The sequence below is a fragment of the Chiloscyllium punctatum genome, chromosome 36 (genome assembly GCF_047496795.1).
Source record: "Chiloscyllium punctatum isolate Juve2018m chromosome 36, sChiPun1.3, whole genome shotgun sequence".
In the NCBI taxonomy this organism is placed as follows: Eukaryota; Metazoa; Chordata; class Chondrichthyes; order Orectolobiformes; family Hemiscylliidae; genus Chiloscyllium; species Chiloscyllium punctatum.
The window spans coordinates 19,280,736-19,306,332 of NC_092774.1; the positions used below are offsets into that span (position 1 = coordinate 19,280,736).

At 47.5% G+C, this 25,597-nt stretch overlaps 1 protein-coding gene across 1 annotated transcript in view; it reads right to left on the reverse strand.

The window, feature by feature from the left end:
- Window positions 1–25,597, reverse strand: part of LOC140461035 (uncharacterized) — a 205,070-nt gene that overhangs the window by 12,591 nt on the left and 166,882 nt on the right. The window contains exon 2 of the mRNA XM_072555820.1: window positions 19,926–21,918. Coding sequence (XP_072411921.1) covers window positions 19,926–21,512 — 1,587 coding nt within the window. The 5' untranslated portion in view covers window positions 21,513–21,918. The remainder of the gene's footprint in view (window positions 1–19,925; window positions 21,919–25,597) is intronic.

A 25,597-nucleotide genomic window follows, 5' to 3' on the forward strand; every position in this document is an offset into this window, starting at 1 on the left:
ATTCAGGATCTTAAAGGGGCAGAAAAGCAGAAACGTCAAGACTGACACCTCTCTGCATTTTGGATAACCCCACAACACTGGGATACAGTTGACAGTGAGCAGGTCTGTTTCTGAGAAGCAAACATAAGTGTGTCAATTCATGGGGTAACCTGCAATGCAGCTATTTGTGGAACAAAATGGTTAAGGTCCCCAGGAAGGTGGAAGCAAATTGAGACATCAAGGCATTAACACCGACACACTTCAGTCAAACTCTTCTGCTCCCAGTCAGGGCAAAACATCTTTGAAAGCTGCTCTGAAAGTCCAGTCTTCACAACCACACTTCTGCTTTCACCAAAGACAATTAGACTCATACAGCACGGAAGAAGACCCTTTGGCCCAACTTGTCCGAGCTGACCAGATATCCTAAATTAATCTAGCCACATTTGCCATCACTTGGCAATAGATCCACACACATCATCTATTGCATCCGCTGCACCCGATGTGGCCTCCTCTATATTGGGGAGACAGGCCGCCTACTTGCGGAACGTTTCAGAGAACATCTCTGGGACACCCAGACCAACCAACCCAACCATCCTGTAGCCCAACACTTCAACTCCCCCTCCCACTCCACCAAGGACATGCAGGTCCTTGGACTCCTCCATCGCCAGACCATGGCAACAGGACGGTTGGAGGAAGAGCGCCTCATCTTCCGCCTGGGAACCCTCCAACCACAAGGGATGAACTCAGATTTCTCCAGTTTCCTCATTTCCCCTCCCCCCACCTTGCCTCAGTCAAATCCCTCGAACTCAGCACCGCCTTCCTAACCTGCAATCTTCTTCCTGACCTCTCTGCCCCCACCCCACTCCGGCCTATCACCCTCACCTTGACCTCCCTCCACCTATCGCATTCCCAACGCCCCTCCCCCAAGTCCCTCCTCCCTACCTTTTATCTTAGCCTGCTGGACACACTTTCCTCATTCCTGAAGAAGGGCTGATGCCTGAAACGTCGATTCTCCTGCTCCTTGGATGCTGCCTGACCTGCTGCGCTTTTCCAGCAACACATTTTCAGCTCTGATCTCCAGCATCTGCAGTCCTCACTTTCTCCACCAATTCAGACACATACCTGAGTTTGCAGAATCTGCTCCCTCCCTGGATTCACTCGAGCTGCTACAAGTGAACAGATTTCCACCCCTCCCCTCTCTCGCCTCCCCAGGATGAACAGTTGTCCAGAGGGAGGGAGTTTCACTCTGAAACTGACAGGGCCACTTCCGCGCTTTGTGACGCCATCGATGGGTCGGGGGTGGGGGAGGGTATGGGAGACTGGGCGAGAGAAAGGGGTGGGATGGGATGCGGGGCTCGGCCAGCAGCGGGACCCCGCAGTGCGCCTGCGCTGCCCTGCACAGTTTGCAGAAATTCCTTCCCTTCATAGAATCCCCAGTGTAGAAGCAGGCCACTCGGCCCAACGAGTCCACACCGACCCTCCAAAGGGTAACTCACCCTCAACCATTCCCCTAGCCGTATTGCTCAATACTGTTAGAAATGGGGTAAAGTGTTGTTTTTGCAGATATATACAGAAAAGGGGTACAGCAAGAGAACTATTCACCCTGCAGGTATTTAGGGACTTTTCAGTGTTTAATTGTGGTTAATTAAATACTAACTTTGGTGTGTAATTACTATAACAAAAAATTCTTTTTGTAAAATTATGCTTTCAGCAAAAAGCTGAGATAACCGAAATACTTGAGCGATACAAAACGATACAAGTTAATGAAATATCTGAGGATGGAATGTACCAGCAGAACTGATACAAAATGTTAAACCAGATCTTGACAAAATAAATGTATGTGTCAGCATTTACAGAGAGGAAGGTTGCCAACCTGGGGAAGGGGGAAGTAATAAGGGTGGAGCGCAGCTGGGCAGTGGTCTGGTACAGTGAGAGAGATTGGGTCATTAGGAGTCTGGAGAGATGAGCTCACTCAGCTCAAAGGGTATAACTGTACACTAACCTGATTCTAATTTGCTCATTTGCTTCTGCATTTGATGCCCTTTCTTGCAAGATCGTAGAATAAATTGTCTTGTTTCCAGTTTCGGTGGTCTCCTCTAAATTTTATTCAACTTGTTTCTAAAAGATTTGGGGGCTCGTTCCTGGATCCCAAGCTCCGGTCACTCGGCGTTCTTGGAGAAACGGAGAAGGTGCACCTCGCTGATTTCGGCGACCTCTAGCTTCCCCTCGTTGCCGAGGCGGCTCTGGGCGAGGGTGATCCGGACTGGGAGACCCTGGAGACAGGACGGGCAGAGGCGACGCAGCGGGTCCGGTCGGGTAACTTTTGTGCACAAGACCCGGGTAAGAAAAAGGTCTTAAATAAGTATTGTCCAGGCGACCAGGGTAGGCAGCGGGTTTTGTTTTGTTGTCAGTCTTTGCCACGAGCGAGGTGCACTAAGACCTGGCGGGTTGGTCAGGTAACACTTATGGACTTAAGACCTGCATTCGCGGGCGGCCGGGATTCGCAGCAGTACTTGCTGTTTCACCGCGGCGCGAAGGTCTTGTACATAAGACCCAGGTAAAGGTAAATTTCAGGCAACCTAGATGGACAACGTATTTTGCTGTCTGGTATTGCCGCAGGAAGGGGCACGCATTCGACCAGGTAACTTTTGTGCACAGACCAAGGTATGAAAATTGACCTTTAGGTATTACCTTGGTGGTCGGTTCCGTACGAGAAGTACGGGGGAATTGGCAACATAAAAAATAGAGAATAAAGGTCTTTAATTGGCTAGATTAATCAAACAAGTAAGGTGTCTAACTGATTCGATCACCCAGCCTTAGACCGGTTATTAAGAAGGGAAACCCCCACGTGGAGATTAGGACCCTGAAGTGGGTGTGGAAGAAGGTAACACCGAACTTCAGAGAGGTTAATTGAAATTATATAAAGAAAACGGCCGAGTATTAAAAGGGGAAATAAGAATAGCAATTTAGATGTAGAAGGGGACATGAGAGGGACGTTCGAGGACCACATCCCAACGGACAGTCCTTTAGGAAAAATGTTAAGAGATTGGAAGGACAATCCTCGGACGCGAGGAAAGGATAAAAAACAAATGATAAAATGTCAATGAAAAACAGCCTTATAGTCAGGAGGAATCAGATTATGCTTCGTGTCAGAAGGGCTAGTAGCTGAAGGGCTACTGGGGGTGCACTTCGGAACTAACTTATGGCCAGACGCCCAGAAAAATATTCAAAAGCTAGAGGAGTCATTGCGGGAAACTCAAAGTGTCTGTGAGACACGGTGTGTGTGTGTGTGAGAGAGAGAGAGAGAGAGAGAGAGAGAGAGAGAAAAGAGCTGTACAGTTAGTAGAAAGTTTATCCCTGTGTGATTCAGTCTGAATGCACATTTGTTTGTTGGTGATTGAATGTTCCCTGGAGCTTGAGATCCAGGACTGTTTTGAATCTGATTTCTACTATGGAAATTTTAACATGATTTCTTTTAAGGTTAAGGATTTTGCAAGACTATGAAATAAAATGTTCTTTTTACAGGTCATGGCTGCCTTACTATCAGTTACTAATTAATCTCTTTTATCCTTACATAAAAGTGATTTATGGAGGACAGTTGAAGTTTTAACTTGAATAGACAAATCCTTTTAAGGCAGCTCTGGTTATTTCACGACCTATAGCATTGTAATTGAGCAATGACTGGTCAGGACTAGTTGGGAGGACTAGTTTTGGATTTGAATCAGGGGACTGGAACCGGGTGATTGTGGTGGATTTCAGAGTTGGGAACTGTGTGCATTTTGCATTTTGAATATTAAACACTGAATAAATGAATTTATAATAGATAAATATATATTTACAAGTAAGATTCCAAAATGTATAGTTAGGAACAGGCTTTAAAGAAAAGCAAGCATCAATTGATAAATTGTATTTGAGATTACAGGGAGCAAGAAAAATTGCAATATTTCTTTAAAAGAATCAAGGTCTAAACAAAACATTGGGTGATGAGGAATGGCCATGAGGTGGCCCTAAAGCTGTTCAGTTGGTTCAATCGGCTCAGCCATTGATCTGGCAACGTAACATGAGGAGCAGAAACAGAAAGCAAAAATAATGATAAGCCACGGTGAATGAGGTAATAAAGAAAAGGACAAAACTAAAAGGAGAAGGAAACCGGAATGGTGGCAGGCAGCATGTTGAAAATAAAGGGAGGAGAAAGGATCGGGGAGGAGATGTGAAGGGGTCTGGGAGACAGGAACAAGGATCAAAGTGGAAATCCCCACAGGCGGGATGTTATTACTGTGGAAAGACAGGTCACTTTAAGAGAGAGTGTCCTGATCCGACAAAGGAAGTAAAGGCAGTGCCGTTTATGAGCCTTGATGAAAACTAGGGGTGTCAGGAGTTCCTGCCCCCGGGGACCCACCAGGAACCCTCGATAAATTTAAAGGTGGGACCTTACAAAGAGGACGTAGTTTTCCGAGTCGATACGGGGGCAGCAAGGTCATCCTTCAATTTTCAGCCCACAGGAGTGGGAACGAAAACAAAAGTTAATTGGATTATGGCAACAGTTTTGTGATGAGAGGCAGGAAGAATCAGTCTTGGGTTCATGACGAGATATTGCCACCAAATTGGGGATTTAATTAACTGCAAAAGGTGCTATGGAATCTGTCGAGGTTCTCAAAAATGAATGTGCTTGAGCAAAAATATATAATTAATAATTAATATTTATAATAATTCAAATGCGTTAGCCTGAATCAATATTAATTGGCAGGATTCCTTCAAACATTCTCAGTGACCTGTCATTATTGATTCATGGTTAATTCAAAACATGACTGCATGAATTCATTGTTAATTAAAGAATGGAAAGCTACATTACTGACTTTTAAAGCTCCAATTTGTAACTAAATCATGGCAGGACGTACAAAAGAAGTTACAGAGATTAGAAGGCTGGAGTGAAAAACAGATAGAAGATCTGTTATATGAGGCACAGAAAGTGTGTGTGAGAAGGGAAGAGGAGAAACAAAAACAAAAAGCTAAAATAATGGTTGCAGCAGTTGAAGAAATTACGATAGACGATGTCCAAGGTTAGGACGACAAAGAGAAGCGGTATCATTGATGATTTTTGATGAAGATTAGGGGAGTCAGGGGTTCCCTCCTCCTGAGACCCACCGGGAACCCTTGATAAAGTTAAAGGTGGCACCTGAAGGAGAGGAAACAGTATTTTTAGTGGATACGGGAGCAGCACGATCATCCCTAAGCTTTAGACCTAGCGGTGTTAAATTAACTAACAAAGATCTCAAGGTTTCTGGAGTAAAAGGCAAAGAATTCTTAAATCAGAATGCAGGACAATGGCTCACAGACTCTGGGATCTTGAAATATGAGACAATCTTAATAGAACAGGATGACCTTGTGTTAGTCACAGACAGTTGCTTGAATCCAGCTGCATTTCTGTGGCGGAGAGAGGGGGGTGACCCCGGTCAATCCAGAACATGACTGCCTTGATATTACCGAATATCAGACTAAAGTGCGAATGAACTTAAGAGACGTACCGTTGCATGCGAGAGCTCGGTTGTATATCGACGGGTCCTCCCGGATGATTGAGGGTAAAAAGCACAATGAATATACTGTAGTAGACAGGATCGAGGGAAGCATTATCGAGGCTGAAAAACTGCCTCACGGCTGGTCAGAGTTCAATGATAAGTTTTTAACGAACTATATAGTGGCACTCAGCTCTTCTTTGTCTATTCTTAGGAATAAAGGCCTGTTGGTACAGACACTGCCACTCGAGTTTACAGTACATCGAATACAACCGGGTGATTGGGTCCTGATCAAGACCTGGAAAGAGACCAAACTGTACCCGAGCTGGGAGGGACCATTCCTAACCCTCCTAACTAGTGAAACAGCTATTCGGACTGCTGAGGAAGGGTGGAGTCATCACACTCCCGTTAAAGGTCCTGTGAACGCCCCAAAGGTGGAGTGGCACGCTCATCCTACAGACAACCCTCTGAAAGTTAAGAAAGAAAGAATGAACCGAAACAAAAGACTCTTTTAACGTTTGCTGATATATATATATATATATTGTTATTGATTGTAAGGGCTGTGTGACATCTAAAATGTTAAGACAGGATGGTGGGCAGAGTTCAGAGATGGGTAGATACTGGTATAGTATTGTAATGTTAGTAGTACTAACTATTCAAGGAAGTGGGAAAAATCACTTCACTACGCTGTGCCAGAATTATGCTAAACAAGAGGGACTTACCGACTGTTGGGTCTGTGCAGAGGTCCCACACCATAGCGAATCTTGGAATCCCCACCTCAGTAATTCCGCTCACTAAAAAAAAATATGATGTACAATAATTTGATGTGGGTTCAAATAATACAAAGTGGAGATCTGAAAGGAGCAAATATAACTTTGCGGGATGGTTCCCAAGGCCAGCCCCGAAAAATCAGGGCGCTATTGACAGTCTTCGAATTTCCCCACCGAAAGGAGCAGTGAATACCACCTGTTTGTGTCATCAGAATGATGCTGCACCTTTCCAACTAGGAAAATCATCTTGTGTCCACACCAGTCAGGCCACTGCCACGACCACTCCCCGAATATTAAACGGAACGTGTTGGGGATGCGGTCTGAAGGCCTATCCATTTATTCCCGGGGAAAAATATGTGCATGTGATCGAATGTGTCACGTTATGAAGTTGACGAAACACTTCCTCAAAACCAGAAAGGTTGGAGTGGCTGCTGTTCCCTCGCTTATATAGTCCCTCACCTCCGAATAGAAAAGCATGAGCCCAACCTGAGAAAGGAGGGGGGGGGGGAATAAGACGTAAGACCCGAGAGGTCTCTGAAGGAGACCGTCTACTGTGGACACTGCTCCCAAACTACGGCACTACAAGGGCAGGGGTGGAAATACAGAAATGGCGGCCGCCCTTGAAAATTTAATTAATGATAACACCGGCACGATGGGGAATCTCAATCCCAAATATCGGCCATAACCACTGAAATGATTGCCACGAGACCGACAGCTTTACAGAATCGAATGGCTTTAGACTATCTTTTGGCCGAAAAAGGGGGAACTTGTGCTCTGATTGGTAAAGAATGCTGCACCTTCATCCCAGACACCTGTTCCATAGTGGAAGATAAGGTGGAAATAGTAAAGAAAAAGATAAACGATATAAGACAAATTGGAGATGAACTCCGAAAAGATGAAGGATGGGGATGGGGTAACTGGAGATTGACCGAGTGGGGAAAATGGTTCGTGAATTTAGGCATTTATGTGCGACTAATAATTGTAGGTTTACTGATAGGGTTTAATGTGTTAAAGTGGATAATGACTAAGCTGGTAATGTCTTTGGGAGGACAACAACCAATAACGGTCATGACAATAGCACAAGCTCAAGAAAGAGAGAGTAACAGATTACTCCTAGAGTTTAAAAAAAGACAAACTTAGAAGGACAGAAATGACTAGATTGTGGACCTCGACACCACAGGGTCAAAAGAGGGCAGAAAATAAGATTGCAAAAACAACAAATGGTTAAAGAAAAGAAATGGGGGAATCGTGAGAAATGGGGTAAAGTGTTGTTTTTGCAGATATAGAAAAAGCATACAGAAAAGGGGTACAGCAAGAGAACTGTTCACCCTGCAGGTTAGAGAAGAGTATCTTTACTTTTCAGTGTACAATTGTGGTTAAGAAAACACCAACTTTGGTGTGTAATTACTATAGCAAAAAGTCCTTTTTGAAAAATTATGCTTTCACCAAAAAAGCTGAGATAACCAAAATGCTTGATCGATACAAAACGATACAAGTTAATGAAATGTCCGAGGATGGAATGTACCAGCAAAATTGATACAAAATGTTAAACCAGATCTTGACAAAATAGTGTGAGTTCAGCACTTACAGAGAGGAAGGTTGCCAACTTGGGGAAGGGGGAAGTAATAAGGGTGGAGCGCAGCTGGGCAGTGGTCTGGTACAGTAAGAGAGATTGGGTCATTAGGAGTCTGGAGAGATGACCTCACTCAGCTCAAAGGGTATAACTGTACACTAACCTGATTCTAATTTGCTCATTTGCTTCTGCATTTGAAGCCCTTACTTGCAAGTTCGTAATAAATTGTCTTGTTTCCAGTTGTGGTGGTCTCGTCTAAATTTTATTAAGTTTGTTTCTAACAATTGGGACGCAGACAGAATTCACACCTATTGTCTCGACTTACAAATAGGGCAACGTCCCTTTGAAATGTAGATTCATTTAGATATAACTGCGCCACTTTACATATGAAGATATCCCTTTGAATGTGCTCACATCCCTTTGAAATTTAATCTTGTCCATTTAAACCTCTTTATTTGCAGAAATACCCGTTAAAATGTCCATGTCCCTTTAAAATGCAGATTTCCCCCTTTAGATATGACGCCGTTCCGTTCGATGTCGGAATATCTGTTTAAATTGAGCCGTGAGCTTTCCCAATGTAGACAGGGCTCCTCGAAACGTGGCAGTGTCCCCGCCCCCCGCAGCTGCAGAGTGAGACAGGAGAGTTTGTTTTTGTGAATGAACAGTTGGAGCGCGAGGTGGCTGTGACTTGGTGACGGTGAGGCACCCCGGGCCCCGCCCATCCCTCCCCCGGGCCCCGCCCATCCCCCCACCCATCCCCCCACCCATCCCCCCACCCATCCCCCCACCCCGGCCCCGCCCATCCCCCCGGCCCCGCCCATCCCCCCCCCGGCCCCGCCCATCTCCCCCCCCCCGCCGGCCCCGCCCATCTCCCCCCGGCCCCGCCCATCCCTCCCCCGGCCCCGCCCATCCCAGCACGTGCAGACGTCACGCGGGGGTGAAGGCGGTTGGGAGGAGAAGTCGCTCGAGCGAGGAAGCGGCGGGAGGGCGGCCGTTAGGAAAATCCAGATATCCTGAATTAATCTAGTCCCCTTTGCCAGCGCGATATCCCTCTAAACCCTTCCTATTCATATACCCATCCAGATACCTTTTAAAGGCTGTAATTATACCAGCCTCCTCCACTTCCTCTGGCAGCTCATTCCATACCTGCACCACCCTCCACATGGAAACGTTGCCCCTTCAGGAACCTTTTATATCTTTGTGGCCTCACCCTAAACCTATTCCCTCTAGTTGTGAGTCTCACCCCAACACTGAGGAAAAGACTTAAAAACATTGCCAAATATCGAGCCACATTTGGGGGGGAATTATGGCTCTGCCCTTTTTGTTCTCCGATAGGTATTTGGAAACTTAAAATCTGTCAATACCATCAGCATTGCTACAGAGCACGTTGTGTACACTCCTCAGTGTCAACAAGCAGGGCACGTGTTTGCCAATGTCACCAAAACATTGGGCATGTTCCTCGCTGTCGGCAGAAAAGTTGCGAAACCTACTTTTGATGGACGAATAAGGAGCACTGGAGGACCAGGGGGAGACTTGTCCTTCTGCCATTCGGAGCTCCCCTATTGGTGAATGTGGAAGTTGGACCATGAGCTTCTTAAGGTCCTGCTCCTCCTCTCTCTGAATGAAGATTGAGCTTCACCTCAGACTGCAACTTCTTTCCTCCGTCCAACATGTGAGTACAGCACTCTCTTTTCTCACCCCCTTTTCCATTTACGTTTCATTCTGGGGTTCAAGTGTTGACTTGGAGCAACTGAAAGGAATGGGAGTGAATCCAGCGAGGGGACAGACTCTGGAAAAGTTAGTCCAGGCCTGTGTCTCAATTGGCAAAATAGACAGACAGGAGACTGGAAGAGCAAGCCAGGCAGTATCAGGAGGTGGAGAAGTCGAGGTATCTGGTGTAACCCTTGTTCAGGACTGGGGGTGGGTATAGGGAGAACTGTGGAACAAGGGTGTGCTGGGGGCAGGGTATTGAAGTGGGGATAGGTGGAGACAGGTAGAGGGTACAATAGACAATAAGTGCAGGAGTAGGCTGTTCTGCCCTTCGAGCCAGCACCACCATTCATTGTGATAATGGCTGATCATCCTTAATCAGTATCCTGTTCCTGCCTTATCGTCATAACCTGGTACGACCTGGTTGGTGAATGGGAGGAAGGAATCTAGTTGGCAGGGAAGAGTGGAAGGGGCTGGGAAGTGAGTTGGGGGATGGGATGGGAAATTATTTGAAATTGGAGAACTGTGTTGAGTCCTCCGGGCTTTTGACTGCTCAGACAAGATGAGGTTTTGTTCCTCCAGTTTGTGGTTTGGTTTGTTGTGGTAATGGAGGAAGCCAAAGATAGTCATGTCAGAAGGGGAGTGGGAAGGGGCATTAAAATGGGTGGAGACTGGGAAGTCCGCTCAGCCTCTGCGGACCCGGCTGTGATGCTCAGCAAACCGTTCCCCAAGTTTACGCTCGGTTTCCCCGATGTAGAGAAGACCACAATTGACAAAGCACAGCAGGTCAAGCAGCATCTGAGCAGTAGGACAGTCGTAGTTTGGGGCACGAGCCCTTCATCAGGAATGATGCGTGGATGTTCCGAGGGGCATCAGTGTCCTTCTGTGCCATTGTCAGACAGGTGCAGCAGGCAATGAGCAAGGCAAGTGGTGTATTAACAAGAGGAATTGAGTTCAGAAGTAGGGATGTCTTCCTGCAGTTAGGGGGTCATTGAATATATTCAAGGCTGAGTTCATCTGATTTTTACGTGAATGTTTATGGGGAAGGCAAGAAAATAGTTTTAAGACCAGTATAGAACTGAGTTACAGAGCCATACCGCACAGAAACAGATCCTTCAGTCCAACTAGTCCATGCTGACTATGTTCTCAAACTAAACCAGTCCCACTTGCCAGTGTTTTGGCCCAAATCCCTCCAAACCTTTCCTATTCATGAACTTATCCAAATGTCTTTTAAAGGTCGTTACTGTATCTGCATCCACCACTTCCTCTAGACATTTAGTCCACACGTGAACCACTCTATAAAAAAAATTGTGCCCTTCAAGTCTTTTTAAAATCTCTTTCTCCTGTCACCATCAAAATTTGCTCCCTAATCTTGAAGCCCCAACCCTAGGGGAAGGACACCTGTCGTTCACCTCGTCTCTCTCCTCATGATTTTATAAACCTTGATAAGGTCACATCTCCTCCTCCTCTGCTCCAGTGAAAGTCCCAGCTCATCCACCGAGATGCAGGTAGATCCATATCCAGTCATGATCGGTTCAATGCTGGTCCCAATTCTCTCTCACGGTGTCCAGGACAGCAAGAGACCACAAGACACAGGAGCAGAAATTAGGCCACCAGGTCTGCTCATTCCATTCAATCATGGCTGATATGTTTCTCAGTTACATTCTTCCGCTATAAGCAAAGTGAAAATGGAGGGAGTGAGTGTGGGATGGAGATTTTCAGCTTCCAGGGAATAAGAGAGGAAAGAGTTCACTATAAATTAGAATTTATGGGATCGGCTGATGAGCCGAGGAGTGTCAGTTGGAGTTTAATTTAGAGAAATCAGAGGTTTGTATTTAGGTCAAGCAATCCAGGCAGGACTGACACAGTTAAGGGGAGTGTTGCAGAATACAGAGACCTTGGAGTGCTGGAGTCTCAGGTGGATAGAGTAGTGAAGGCAGCGTTTGGTTTGCTTTCCTTCATTGCTAATAGCATTGAGGATAGGAGTTGTGAGATTATGTCATACACACTTCCCACTCGAACGTGTTATCTACCTGCTTAACTGTTTTTAGTGAATATAATCCACACCTCCCGCTGCTGCCATAACGTGGTTTGTTTGGAAGCCCTAGCTTTCAGAGTGATTAGATTTATTTTAGATTTTATTACTTACAGTGTGGAAACAGGCCCTTCAGCCCAAACCGACCCTTCGAAGAGCTACCCACCCAGACCCATTCCCTAACATTTACCCCTTCACCTAACACTACAGGCAAATTAGCGTGGCCACTTCACCTAACCTGCACATCTTTGGACTGTGGGAGGAAACCCACACAGACACGGGGAGAATGTGCAAACTCCGCACTGACAGTTGCCCGAGGTGGGAATTGAACCCGGATCTCTGGCGCTCTGAAGTGCTGCTGCTGCTTCAGGTGGTTGTGGACAATAAGATCATGATTAGACTATTTATAGCCAACGGAGTCCAGTGTCCTGGAGATGTGATACATTAAACAATTTAGATTAAATCTTCCATCTTTTAGAATGGAGTTCTGTTCTTTGGTATGTTAATCCCAGAACCTGTTTTCAGTAACTTTCTCAAGAACGTAATTTAAATGCATAGCTTTTCTATCAAAAATGTCAGGCTGACTCGACAGAATTCGACCCTATTGGTGGGTAGGCTGGGACTTTTTTCACTGAAGCACAGGAGGTTAAAAGGTGAAGGTATCGGGTGCCTCATTAGCAAGTTTGCAGATGACATTCAGATTGATGGAAAATCAGATAGTGAAGGGGACTGTCAGACGCTTCAGCAGAATATAGACCGGAGAGTTGGGAAGAGAAATGGCAGATGGAGTTCAACCTTGACAAAGTTATATAAGATTTTGGTTTGGCGCATTTGGAATGCTGCGTACAATTCCGGTTGCCAGATTTCCAAAAGGATGTGGATACGTTTGGAGACAGTGCAGAGGAGGTTCACCAGGATGTTGCCTGTTATGGAGAGCGCTAGCTATGAGGAGAGGTTGAGTAAATTAGGATTATTTTCATTGGAAATAAGGAGGTTGAGGCGGGGTGGGGGGTGTTCCTGATTGAGTCCGAAAAACCATGAGGGGTGTAAACGGGGTGGATAGGAAGAATTATTTTCCCAGAGGGGGAGACTTAATTACTCAGGGTTACGAGTTCAAAGTGAGAGGGGAAAGGTTTGAGGGAGATATACATGGAAAGTTCTTTACAGAGAGGGTGGTGGGCGCCTCGAATGCATCACCAGCAGGGGCAGTAGGGGTGGGATCGATAGTGTCATTTAAGATGTATCTGGACAGATACATGAATGGGCAAGGAGCAGAGGGATACAGATCCTTAGAAAATAGGCGGCAGGTTTAGATAGAGTATCTCGATCAGCATAGCCTTGGAGGGCTGAAGGGCCTGTTCCTGTGCTGTAGGGTTCTTTATTCTCTTTATAGAGGTTTCCAAAACCATGAGGGGCCTAGATAAGGTGAACGGCATGTGTCATTTCAAGATTAGGCTGCAAATTAAGGTGAGAGGAGAAAGATTTGAAAAACACATGCAGGAGGCTGCAAGAAACAAAAACCGTTTGAAGCTGTAAGCTTTCAATGAGAGCCTGAGCCCGGCAGAACGTTCAGGTAACCTTTATTGTGTCTCAACATTGTTACAGCTTCAGATGCCCCCAGCAAAAAGGCAGAGAAAGAGTAGCTGTTTGTTAGACAGCTCAACAACAGGGGGAGGAGCAAGGGGTGGGGCAAGGCCAACAGCAGGCCCCCGCACTACGCCTGCGTTACTTTGCACAGTTTACAAAAATCCCTTCCCCTTTAGAGACTCCCCACAGTGTGGGAGCAGGCCACTCAGCCCAAAGACTACACACTGATCCTCCGAAGGGTAACCCACCCACACAATTCCCCTAACCCTATTGCTCAACATTTACCCCTGACTAATGCACCTAACCTGCACATCCCTGTGCACAATATCCCAACCCAATCTTGTCCCACCTTCCAGCAGGAGGCCCATATCCCTCCAGTTGCCTTTTAAATGTTGTAATTGTACCAGCCTCCACCACTTCCTCTGGCAGCTCATTCCATACACGTACCACCCTCTAAATGAAAAGGTTGCCTCTTAGGTTTCTTTCATATCTTTCCCCTCTCGGTGTAAACCTATGCCCTCTAGTTCTCGACTCTCCCACCCCAGGGAAAAGACTTTGTCTCTCTATCCTATCCATGCCCCTCATGATTTTACAATCCTATAGAAAATCACCCCCCAGTCTCTGACGCTCCAGGGAAAACAGCCCCAGCCTGTTCTGTCTCTCCCTATAGCTCAAATCCTCCAGTCTTGGCAACATCCTTGTAAATCTTTTCTGAACCCTTAAGTTTCACAACATCTTTCTGATCGGAAGGGAACCAGAATTGCACGCAATATTCCAACTGTACAGTAGTAACATGACCTCCCAACTCCTGTACTCAATATTCTGACCAATAAAGGAAAGCATACAAAACACCATCTTCACTATCCTGTCAACCTGCAATTCCACTTTCAAGGAGTTATGAACTTGCACTCCAAGGTCCCTTTGTTCAGCAACACTCCCTAAGACTTTACCATTAAATGTATAAGTCCTGCTAGGATTTGCTTTCCCAAAGTGCAGCACCTCTCATTTACCTAAATTAAATTCCATTTCCCACTTCTCAGCCCATTGGCCCATCTGATCAAGATCCCATTGTAATCTGAGGTAACCTCCTTCGCTGTCCACTTCACCTCCGATTTTGGTGTCATCTGCAAACTTACTTACTATACCACTTATGCTCACATCCAAAACGTAGTGGGCCCATTATCTATTTTCAAAGTGTAATTTACAATATATTACATGTATTGACTGCCTGCAGATTGTGCAGTCTTTCAGCAAAGTAGAATGTTTAGGGTGCAGGTTTGCTCGCTGAGCTGTAGGTTTAATATCCAGACATTTCATTACCTGGCCAGGTAACATCATCAGTGGTGACCTCCAAGTGAAGCGAAGCTGTTGTCTCCTACTTTCTATTTATATGTTTGTCCTGGATGGGGTTCCTAGGATTTGTGGTGATATCAAAGTTATGAAGAGAGATACATATTTTGTTTAACCAACTACAATGGCAGTGCAGAGAATTTCAGAAAAGTGCAATAAATATTTACTTTTTACCCCTTATTCAACTCATTCAAGAATTTCAAATTGAATCTGAGCTAACTTGAGAGCAAATGGCAACATTCGTTTGTTAATAGACTCACCATATATTATGAAAGATCACTTTTAGCAAAGTCACAATGTTTAATCCCAAACGGAGCAATTAAGTGCAAAGTTACTTTCAACCATTTAATAAAACACTGCAAATTTTATTTCATATGAAAATACAATCATTTTCTAATTTGGATAAGATCTTTCCAAAGGAAATATATTAAACAAAATAGCTTTCCTGGGTATCAATATTGACAACAGTTATGCAGCTATTATTTGGCAATTGACCAACTAATTGAAATAGTTTCAGAATAAATGAGCTGCTTCATTATTATACATTGAGGTATTGCATATCTTGGCTCTCACCCAAGTATTCTCCGAAGAAAAAAATGTATCTGGATGGGGACATGAATAGGAAGCATTCAGAAGGATATGGGCCAAATGCTGGCAAATGGGTCACTAGATTAATTTAGGATATCTGGTTGGCCTGGACTGAAGGGTTTGTTTCTGTGTGTCATTACAGACGCCCCTCTTCTGGGATCCCCATACCAGCTGTTATTTTCATGAAATAATCTGACAATTGTTGACTTCCATCAACCTATTCCATCCGGAGAGAAATTTCCTCTCTCTGCAAAGTGTGGTTCACGTTGGCAAGTTCAATCCTCCTCAGCAAAAAGGCAGAGAGAAAGTAGCTGCTTTTTAAACAGCTCAAGATCAAAGCGCACCCCACCACCCCCCCCCCTCCAACCCACCTCACTTCTATACTATTGGTCACCACCAAGTTGTCCCTTTGTAATTGGATCCTTGGTACAGCCTTAACCTGGAGGAAGTATTGCCTCACTCGGCAATTTCAACCCATACCCTGTATCGCACCATCTGCTGCAGTGGGATTCAAACCTGGGAGTCCCCGGAACCGGGTTGATATTCCAGTCGATAATGGCACTCAGCCATCGCGCCTTCAATCCACCTGCGATGGTACATGAGCTCCCTGGTGCGTCCGGAGGTTGGTAGAGCTGGTGAAAGCCTTCCCGCACTCTGGGCAGCTGAAGGGCCTCTCTCCTGTGTGGATCTGCTGGTGAGTCAGCAGGTTGGAGGCCTGGGTAAATCTCTACCTGCACTTGGGGCAGCTGAAGGGCCTCTTCCCCCGTGTGGACCCACTGGTGCCTCAGCAGGGTGGAGGAATCACTGAAGGCCTTCCTGCACACTGGCCAGCTGAAGGGTGTCTCCCCAGTGTGGATCCGCTGGTGGGTTAGCAGGGTGGAGGAAGTGCTGAAGCCCTTCCCGCAGACGGGACAGGAGAACGGGCGCTCCCTGGTGTGGCTGCGCCGATGAGTCTCCAGGACAGAGGGGACACGGAAGCTTTTCCTGCAGGTGCCACACTTCCACCATTTCTCCACAGGGTGGGATTCCTCGGGTTACTCCATGGCCGAACCTTCAGTTACACACAAACGTGTGAGGAGCCCCTCCCCACCCTGAATTCCCCTTCCCAGGCTGTATAACTGTTTCAGGCTCCACACTCAGTGCGCTGCAACAGTGGGGTCTCTCATCCAGTCCCACTGATGCTGAAAACATCCTCAAACAGGAACCAAAACACTTTGCTCCTTCTCTCAGACTCAGTTGAAAATTGGTTCCTGTCCCGATGGATTGAGCGACTGTCAGACATTGACATCAAAGTGAGGTCTGCAGACGCTGGAGAGTCAGTGTCAAAATGTGTGGTACTGGAAAAGCACAGCAGGTCAGGCAGCATCCGAATCGGAGGAGAGTCAATGTTTCGGGCGTAAGGCTTTCATCTGTTGATTTTGAAGCTTCCGTCTTCAGATCTTCAAATACACTGTTAAAAACAGATTACAAAAGTCATCACTATCCGTGCAGGGTAGAAATTCTAAACAAGCAATTCTACTTTCTGTGGAATATTCTTTTCTTTTGCTGTTCCACAAAATTAAAAGCACCATCCCACTGTCCCTTCCCCTCTGTTCTCACTCCGCTCTAACTAACTCTCCTGAAGATGCTGAAAAGCAAAAACATCAAGACTGACATCTCTCTGAATTTTGGATACCTCCACCTGAAAGTTAATATCTTTCACAATACTGGGATCGTGCTGAGAATGAGCAGGTCTGATTTTGGGAAGCAAAAGAAAAGTGTCAATTCAGGGCGAACCTGCAATGCAGTTTCTTGAGGAAGGGCCAGACACAAAATGGTTAATGACCCCGAGAAGGTGGGAGCAAAATGAGACATCAAGGCATTAACACCGACACACTTCAGACAAACTCTTCTGCTTCCAGTCAGGGCAAAACATGCTCTGAAAGTCCAGCCTTCACAACAACACTTCTGCTTTCACTGAAGACAATTAGAGTCACACAGCACGGAAACAGAACCTTTGGCCCAATCTGCCCAGATATCCTAAATTAATCTCGTCAGATTTGCCATCACTTGCCCCCTATATGGGTCGGGTGATGACAGCTGGGACTAAATTGGGTTGGCTATCTTGTCAGCAAGGACGGAGTTGGACCGAAGAGTCTGTTTCTGTGCTGTTCATCTCTGACTCCAGTCACATTTGCCATCACTTGGTCCTGACCCATCTGAACCCTTCATATTCAGATGCCCGTCCAGGAGCCTTTTAACTTGTCATCATACCAGCACCCACCACTTCCTCTGGCAGCTCACTCCATCGCTCAAGCGACGCCACGTTGAAAGCGTCTGGTCTGGTGCACCAGATGACATCAGGATAATCTCAGATCGTTCCAGATCGCATCGATACTCAGTCAGTGACTTTCCCGATCAGGATGTTGTACGTGATCAAACAGCTCAGTGAGTAGGCGATCCCCCACCTCTTAGTTCAAGTATCTCTACGAGAACTCCCTTGCTGGAGGGTCCCTTGGAGACACTTCAACTGGACTTCATTGAGTTGGAGAAATGAGTTGAGTTGCTATAAATATGTTTTGCTTATTGCTGATGTCTTTTCGAAGTGGATTGAAGCCTACACTCCTCCTAACGCTACTGCTGAGACTGTGGTGAAGATTTTGTTTAAGGAAATAATTCCCCCGCTTCAGTATACCTGCGTGCATTAGCTCAGACAATGGACCACACTTTGTGGGTAATATTAACGGAGAACTCTTCCCAGCTTTGTATTTGTCGGCAACTGCATGGTGCTTATCATCCTCAGGCAGCCGGCCTTGTTGAATGTTTTAACCAGACTCAAGACTAAACTTGCTAAATAAGTGGCAGAGTCTGGCCTCTCCTGGTTATGCTAATCCCTGTGGCCTTATTCCAGATGCGATCCATGTCTGTGGGCAAGACACGACTGTCTCCAGCTGAGAGTCTCTCTGGTCACCCCCTCCGTACCCCTTGGAACGATTCGGCTCCCTTCTCAGTCCACGTCCACCACATGACCGAAGCAATGATTGGTTATGTTCTTGCTTTAACCAATGTTATGTGTGCCTTTCACTCCCAGGAGTGTGCGGCCTAGAGCGATGTTCCCTCCCTTTCAGCCTCGTCACGGGTAGACCCTGGTTCATTGGTGCTCGTCAAGAACTGGACTAGCAAAGGTCTCCAACCTCGTTGGGATGGCCCCTTCCAGGTTTTACTTCCCACCCCTACGGCGGTCACAGTCACTGGGCGCTCAGCTTGGGTCCACCTGCACCATTGTAAATTGATTGACCGCACCAATCAAAAGTGGGGAAAGAGGAGGAGAGAATCCTGGAATCTCATGAAAAGGAGTGGACCATGTCCAGTTGGGTTTTTGAATCCTGCTGTTGTTCTAATGTTAATCTTATTACAGATACTTGAACTAAGAGGAGCGAGTGGTGGCTTATGGAAAATATTCAGCCTGGTGTCTGGATACTAGTGGTGTGCCACAAGGATCTGTTTTGGGACTACTGCGGTTTGTCATTTTTATAAATGACTTAGATACAGGCACAGGTGGATGGATTAGCAGAATTGGACAGAGAGGTGGCAAATGGAGTTCAATGCAGCTAAATGTGAGGTGATTCACTTTGGGAAGAATAACAGGAAGGCAGTGATCTTGGAGTCCATGTGCACAGATCCCTGAAAGTTGCCACTCTGGTAAATAGTGCTGTGAAGAAGGCATACGGTGTGTTAGGTTTCATTCGTAGAGGGATTGAGTTCTGGAACCGCAATATCACACTGCAACAAAACCAAACACGGGTGCGGCCACATTTGGAATATCCTGTATAGTTCTGGCCCCCATATTTCAGGAAGGATGTGGGAAGCATTGGAAACGGTGCAGAGGAGATTTACCAGGTTGTTGCCTGGTCTGGAGGGAGGGTCTTATGAGGAAAGGCTGAGAGAGGGTCTGTTCTCATTGGAAAGAAGGCGGATAAGGGGGGATTTGATAGAGACATATAAGATATAGATAGGGTAGACAGTGAAAGACTCTTTCCTAGGATGGTGACGTCAGCTTGTACGAGGGGGCATAACTACAAATTGAGGGGTGATAGATTTAAGACAGATGTCAAAGGCAAGTTCTTTATGCAGAGAGTGGTAAGGGCATGGAATGCCCTCCCTGCTAAGGTAGTCAACTCAGCCATATTAGGGAGATGTAAACAATCCTTAGATAAGCACATGGTTGATTTTGGGATAGTGTAGGGGGACAAGCTGAGAATAGTTCACAGGTCAGCGCAACATCGAGGGCTGAAGGGCCTGTTCTGCACTGTACTGTTCTATGTTCCATGTTCTAAACTTAGTGCAGGAGGCTGAAAGAAATGAGCAGCTTTAAAACAAAAACCTCTTGGAGCTCAAAGCTTTCAATGAGAGTCTGAGCCCGGCAGTAAGTTCAGGTAACCTTTATTGCAACCCAACTTTGTTACAGCTTCAGATTCCCCCAGCAAAAAGGCAGATAAAAAGAAGTTCCTTTTTGAACAGCTCAAGGTCAAAGTGCACACACCACACCTCCCCTGTCCCACATCCCCCTCACTGTCTTTACTATTGGTCAGCACCAAGTTGTCCCTTTGTAATTGGATCCTTGTTACAGCCGTAACCTGGAGGAAGTATTGCCTCACTCAGCAATTTTAACCCATACCCTGTCTCCAAGTAAGTGGCTCCCTGCTCATTTGCCAGGAAGGGGCAGTGTAGAGTCAACCAGACTGCTGTGGGTCTGGAGTCACGTGTAGACCAGACCGGGTAAAGGATGCAGCTGGAACGATTGAGTGAATCCTTTCCCCCAATGGTGGTTCCCTTCCCTAACAAGGGAGAGAGGGAATCAGATGGGGGCTTTCTCCCCCGCACCACCCCCTCCCTGAAACGGTCTCATTGTTAGATTCCGAACTCCACATTTCTGACCGAATACCGATTCTGCCATCTGTCGTGGCAGGATTTGAACCCGGCAGACCCCGGAACCGGGTTGATAGTCCAATCGATAATGGCACTCGGCCGTCACTCCTTAAATCCCCCTGCGATGGCACGTGAACTCGCTGGTGCTTCCACAGGTTGCAGGAGTAGGTGAAGCCCTTCCCGCACTGAGAGCAGGTGAACGGCCTCTCCCCCGTGTGGATCCGCTGGTGCCTCAGCAGGGTGGAGGAATTGCTGAAAGCCTTCCCACACTCGGGGCAGCTGAAGGGCCTCTCTCCCGTGTGGAGTCGCCAGTGGGTCAGCAGGTGGGAGGTATACCTGAAGCCCTTCCTGCACTGAGAGCAGGTGAATGGCCTCTCCCCCGTGTGGACCCGCTGGTGGGTCAGCAGGGTGGAGGAATTGCTGAAGGCCTTCCCGCACTCGGGGCAGCTGAAGGGCCTCTCCCCCGTGTGGACCCGCTGGTGGGTCTGCAGGTTGAAGGAGCAGGTGAAGCCCTTCCCACACTGAGAGCAGGTGAACGGCCTCTCCCCCGTGTGGATACGCTGGTGGGTCATCAGGGAGGAGACGTGGGTAAAGGCCTTCCCGCACTGAGAGCAGCTGAAGGGTCTCTCCCCCGTGTGGATACGCTGGTGACTCTGCAGGGTGGAGGAGCAGGTGAAGCCCTTCCCGCACAGAGAGCAGGTGAATGGCCTCTCCCCCGTGTGGACATGTTGGTGCCTCAACAGGGCGGAGGAATTACTGAAGGCCTTCCTGCATTCAGGACAGCTGAAGGGCCTCTCCCCCGTGTGGATACGCTGGTGGCTCCGCAGGTTGGAGGAGCAGGTGAAGCCCTTTCCGCACTGAGAGCAGGTGAACGGCCTCTCCCCATTGTGGACACGCTGGTGACTCCGCAGGGTGGAGGAATCGCTGAAGGCCTTCCCGCACTCAGGACAGCTGAAGGGCCTCTCCCCCGTGTGGACACGCTGGTGCCTCAGTAGGGTGGAGACCTGGGTAAAGGCCTTCCCACACTCTGGGCAGCTGAATGGCCTCTCCCCCGTGTGGACCCGCTGGTGGGTCAGCAGGGTGGAGGAATTACTGAAGGCCTTCCCACACTCGGGGCAGCTGAAGGGCCTCTCCCCGGTGTGGACACGCTGGTGCCTCAGCAGGGTGGAGACCTGGGTAAAGGCCTTCCCACACTCTGGGCATCTGAAGGGCCTCTCCCCTGTGTGGATACGCCGGTGACTCTGCAGTGTGGAGGCCTGGGTAAAGGCCTTCCCGCACTCTGGGCAGCTGAAGGGCCTTTCCCCCGTGTGGTCCTGCTGGTGGGCCAACAGGTGAGAGGAATGTCTGAAGGCCTTCCCGCAGTCGGTGCAGGGGAATGGCCTCTTCCCCGTGTGACTGCGCCGATGAGTCTCCAGGGCAGACGGGAAATGGTAGCCTTTCCCACAGTCACCACACTTCCACGGTTCCTCCACAGGGCGGGATTCCTCAGGTTTCTCCATGGCCACAGCTTCAGCTGCACACAAACACGTGTAGAGCCCCTCCCTGCCGTGAAGTCCCCTTCCCAGGCTGTAAACTGTTTCAGGCTCCACACACAGTTCGCTGCAACACTGGGATCTCTCGTCCAGTCCCACTGATGCTGAAAACGTCCTCAAACAGGAACCAAAAAGTGTAGATCCCTCTCACAGAAATCACAGTCAAAAATCGTTGTGGTCCCGATGGATTCAGAGACTGTCAGACATTGACATCAAAGTGAGGACTGCAGACACTGGAGAGTCAGTCAAAAAATGTGGCGCTGGAAAAGCACAGCAGGTCAGGCAGCATCCGAGGAACAGGAGAGTCAATGTTTCGGGAATAAGCCCTTCGTCCGTTGATTTTGAAACTTCAGTCTTCAGATTTTCATATACTCTGCAAAAAGAGATTACAAAAGTCATCACTATCAGTGTAGGGTAGAAATTCAGAACAAGCAATTCTACTTTCTGTGGAATATTCTTTTGCTGTTCCACAATGTTGAAAGCACCATACCACTCTCCCTTCCCCTCTGTTCTCAGCCCGCTGTAACTAATTCCCCTAAAGGTGCTGATTCAGGATCTTACAGGGGCAGAAAAAGCAAAAACATCAAGACTGACATCTCTCTGAATTTTGGATACCTCCACCTGAAAGTTAATATCTTTCACAACACTGGGATCCTGCTGAGAGTGAGCAGGTCTGATTTTGGGAAGCAATAAAAAAGTGTCAATTCAGCTACAATGCAGCTTCTTGAGGAAGGACCAGACACAAAATGGTTAATGACCCCGGGAAGGTGGAAGGAAAATGAGACATCAAGGCATTAACACCGACACACTTCAGTCAAACTCTTCTGCTCCCAGTCAGGGCAGAACATGCTCTCTACGAGAACTCCCTTGCTGGAGGGTCCCTTGGAGACACTTCAACTGGATTTCATTGAGTTGGAGAAATGAGTTGAGTTGAGTTGCTATAAATATGTTTTGCTTATTGTTGATATCTTTTTGAAGTGGATTGAAGCCTACCCTCCTCCTAACACTACTGCTGAGACTGTGATGAAGATTTTGTTTCAGGAAATAATTCCCCGCTTCAGTATACCTGCGTGCATTCGCTCAGACAATGGACCACACTTTGCATGTAATATTAACGGAGAACGGAGAAACCTTCCAGGTTTTACTTCCCACCCCTACGACGGTCACTGTCGCTGGGCGCTCAGCTTGCGTCCAACTGCACTGTTGTCAATTGAATGGCCGCACCAATCAGTCCCCGATTCCATTCTATTTGTCAGACTTCCTACTGCCGATCCTGTGAAGAGAAATATCACTTTCCAATACCTCCGGTCTGTGTATACAAACAGCCGGTGTAACACTGCCTGGGGTACAGCAGGCCTTATGTGGCACATAGACCTGGAATGGAACCCTTCCCTTGTGCATTTATAGGCCTTTTCTCTTTTCAGAACCTGATACTGTCACCAAGACCATGTACAATAGAGCGAAGGGAGAGCCCAACGGTAAAAGCATTCTGAGGACCATTGTCTCCCATACACTGCGAGTGCTCGAGTCACTTGGCCCATTTTGTACAGTGCTAAAGCGACTCCTCTTCCAAAACGTTGACCCTATACTCCTGTAGACCTGACCAGACCCCCTGCTGTAACATTTCAGTAACCTATTTTGACAAACTCTCCCTAATATACACCAAACCAGACTATTATTTCTTCAGCTAAGGTAAAGCTACCAATTTCCTTGTCCTGGATGGCAAAGATGTCCCTCATAAGGTCACTATCGGAGCCCTTGTTCCCACAACAGTACCTTGTCCAGGCCAGTGGACAAGTCGATGGAACCTCAGCCAACCTTGCTCCAACTGAAAGGATCCTAAGGGACTGGGTGACAATACAGGACACCCGATAGGCTGGGGAATCCAGAGTACCCTGAGGTTGGAAGGATCGGCAGGGGTGACAAGTCAACAGAACCTCAATTCCCTCTTTTGTGGCCTGACCATTTAAGGAAATAAGAGTAAAGAGGCTCTGGAACAGAGTAAACTGGGATTATCAGACCTGTGTCTTTACTCTATGCAGAATCGGTGTGCCTTAGGCTATATACTCGCCCGGGAGGGTGAGGTCTGTACCATTGTCCAAGATAAACGCACTATGGGCATTCCCAATCTCACTGGCAATATTACTAAGATACAAGAAGTGATCCAGGTATTCCGTGACAGAATGACTGAAGGGACCAGTTGGGGAAACTGCAGATTGGGCCGATGGTACAACTGGCTTATCAGTTTAGCTATGTCTGTTTGTCGGTATTGGTATTGTTAGCTATTTAATTGCTAGGCTTATGAGGTCCCTTAGTGATATAGATTTGCCCCAGAAGATGTTCCTTTCGCGATCTGATGGCTCACCCACACGTGTCGATGGTGATGATAAATATGACCAGATGAGCTGTGAAGATGGTGGTGCTGCTCTACAGGATGTTGATGGCTGGACCACCTTGAAGGGCATTCGTTTGGACTAGCCTTCTCTTTCAGTGATCGCGGTGCAATCAAAGGGAGGAATGAGAGTGTGGGCATCTGGGTGATAAAGTCTATAGCCTTAAAACTTGTCTTTAAACATTCAGACTAAAATGTAATGCTGAATTATTGAATACATTTACTGCACTAGAAAATAAACAGGCAGGAAGGCTCAGAATGAGGAGAGAACTTAAAGATAGGGACACCTGGGCTCACCAAGTGAGAACAGGATGCTGTAAGGCAATGAAGAACGTTTGCCTCAGCATCAGTGAATCTGTGTGAACAGGACACCAAGTGATAACATTCACAGCCGTTCCCTTGTGAGACCATTTTAGTGCTGAGACTGTTGAATCCTGTAGAAAATTAACTCTTAGTGCTTATCTGCAATGGATTGAAATGAATTGCATTTTGGGACTTTATGATGATATTGAGTATCCATTACTGGTTATTAAATACAAACTCTGTAAAAGGAAATATTGATAAAGCTTTACCTTACTTGCTGCAGGCGAGGCTCCAGCGGAGGAAACAGGCCCCGGGCACACTTCCGGCTTCGGGATGGCCACGCCCACTGATCCAGGTCCTGGTCCCGCCCCCTCCTCCGCCAACTTCACACGTCAACGCCGCCCCTTCCGAACGCAGCTCGTAGACCCCGCCCCTTCCTGAACCAGGTCATAAGCCCCGCCGCTTCGGGACAAAGCCCCGCCTCTGGGAACCAAACCTCTTTCCCCCTCCTGCACTAAACCCCACCCCTTCGCCGCGATCCCCCCGCGAGTCAAAACCACGCCCCCCTCCCTCACGCGCAACCGCCCACAAAGCCGCGTGCGTCCAGGCTGGACGCGCTTCATCGTCCGCTGAGCCTCGCCCCGCCTACCAGCGCGCGAAACTCACGAGACACGCCCCGCCCATGAGCACCGCCCTCCCGCTAAAACCCGTCCCCCAGGCTAAACCCCGCCCCTCCTGGTAAACCCCGCCCACCCAGGTGTATTTGGAAGCACTAGCTTCTGCAGCGCTGCTCCTTCTGCGGGTGGCTGTGCTGCAGGATCATAAGACACAGAATTAATAGCAAAATATCACAGTGTCTTGCAACCGATGCAATGTTTGGCACAAACCTGGACCGCTGCTGAATCCTTCATCTTTTAGAAGGGGTTGCAGGTTTCAGTTCATCAATATATAAATTCCAGAACTTTAGGTCAGATTCCCTACAGTGTGGAAACAGGCTCTTCGGCCCAACAAGTCCACACCGACCCGCCGAAGAGCAAAACACCCAGCCCCATTCCCCGTCACCTAATACAATGGTGCAATTTAGCGTGGCCAATTCACCCTAACCCACACATCTTGGGACTGTGGGAAGATATCCGCGCAGACGTAGGAGGGGAATTGAACCCGGGGCTCTGGTGCTGTGAGGCAGCAGTGCTAACCTCAAAAAAAAACAGGTGACATTTTCTATTTTTCAGCGGCAGCAGCAACCCAGGAGTGGGGAGTCACTGAGTTGAGGTTTTACATTTGAAGTTGGAGAGCAGAGGTTCCTGGGAGAGGAGGGACGACTTATTTTTATTTTCTTCCTGCTGTATAAGTCAGA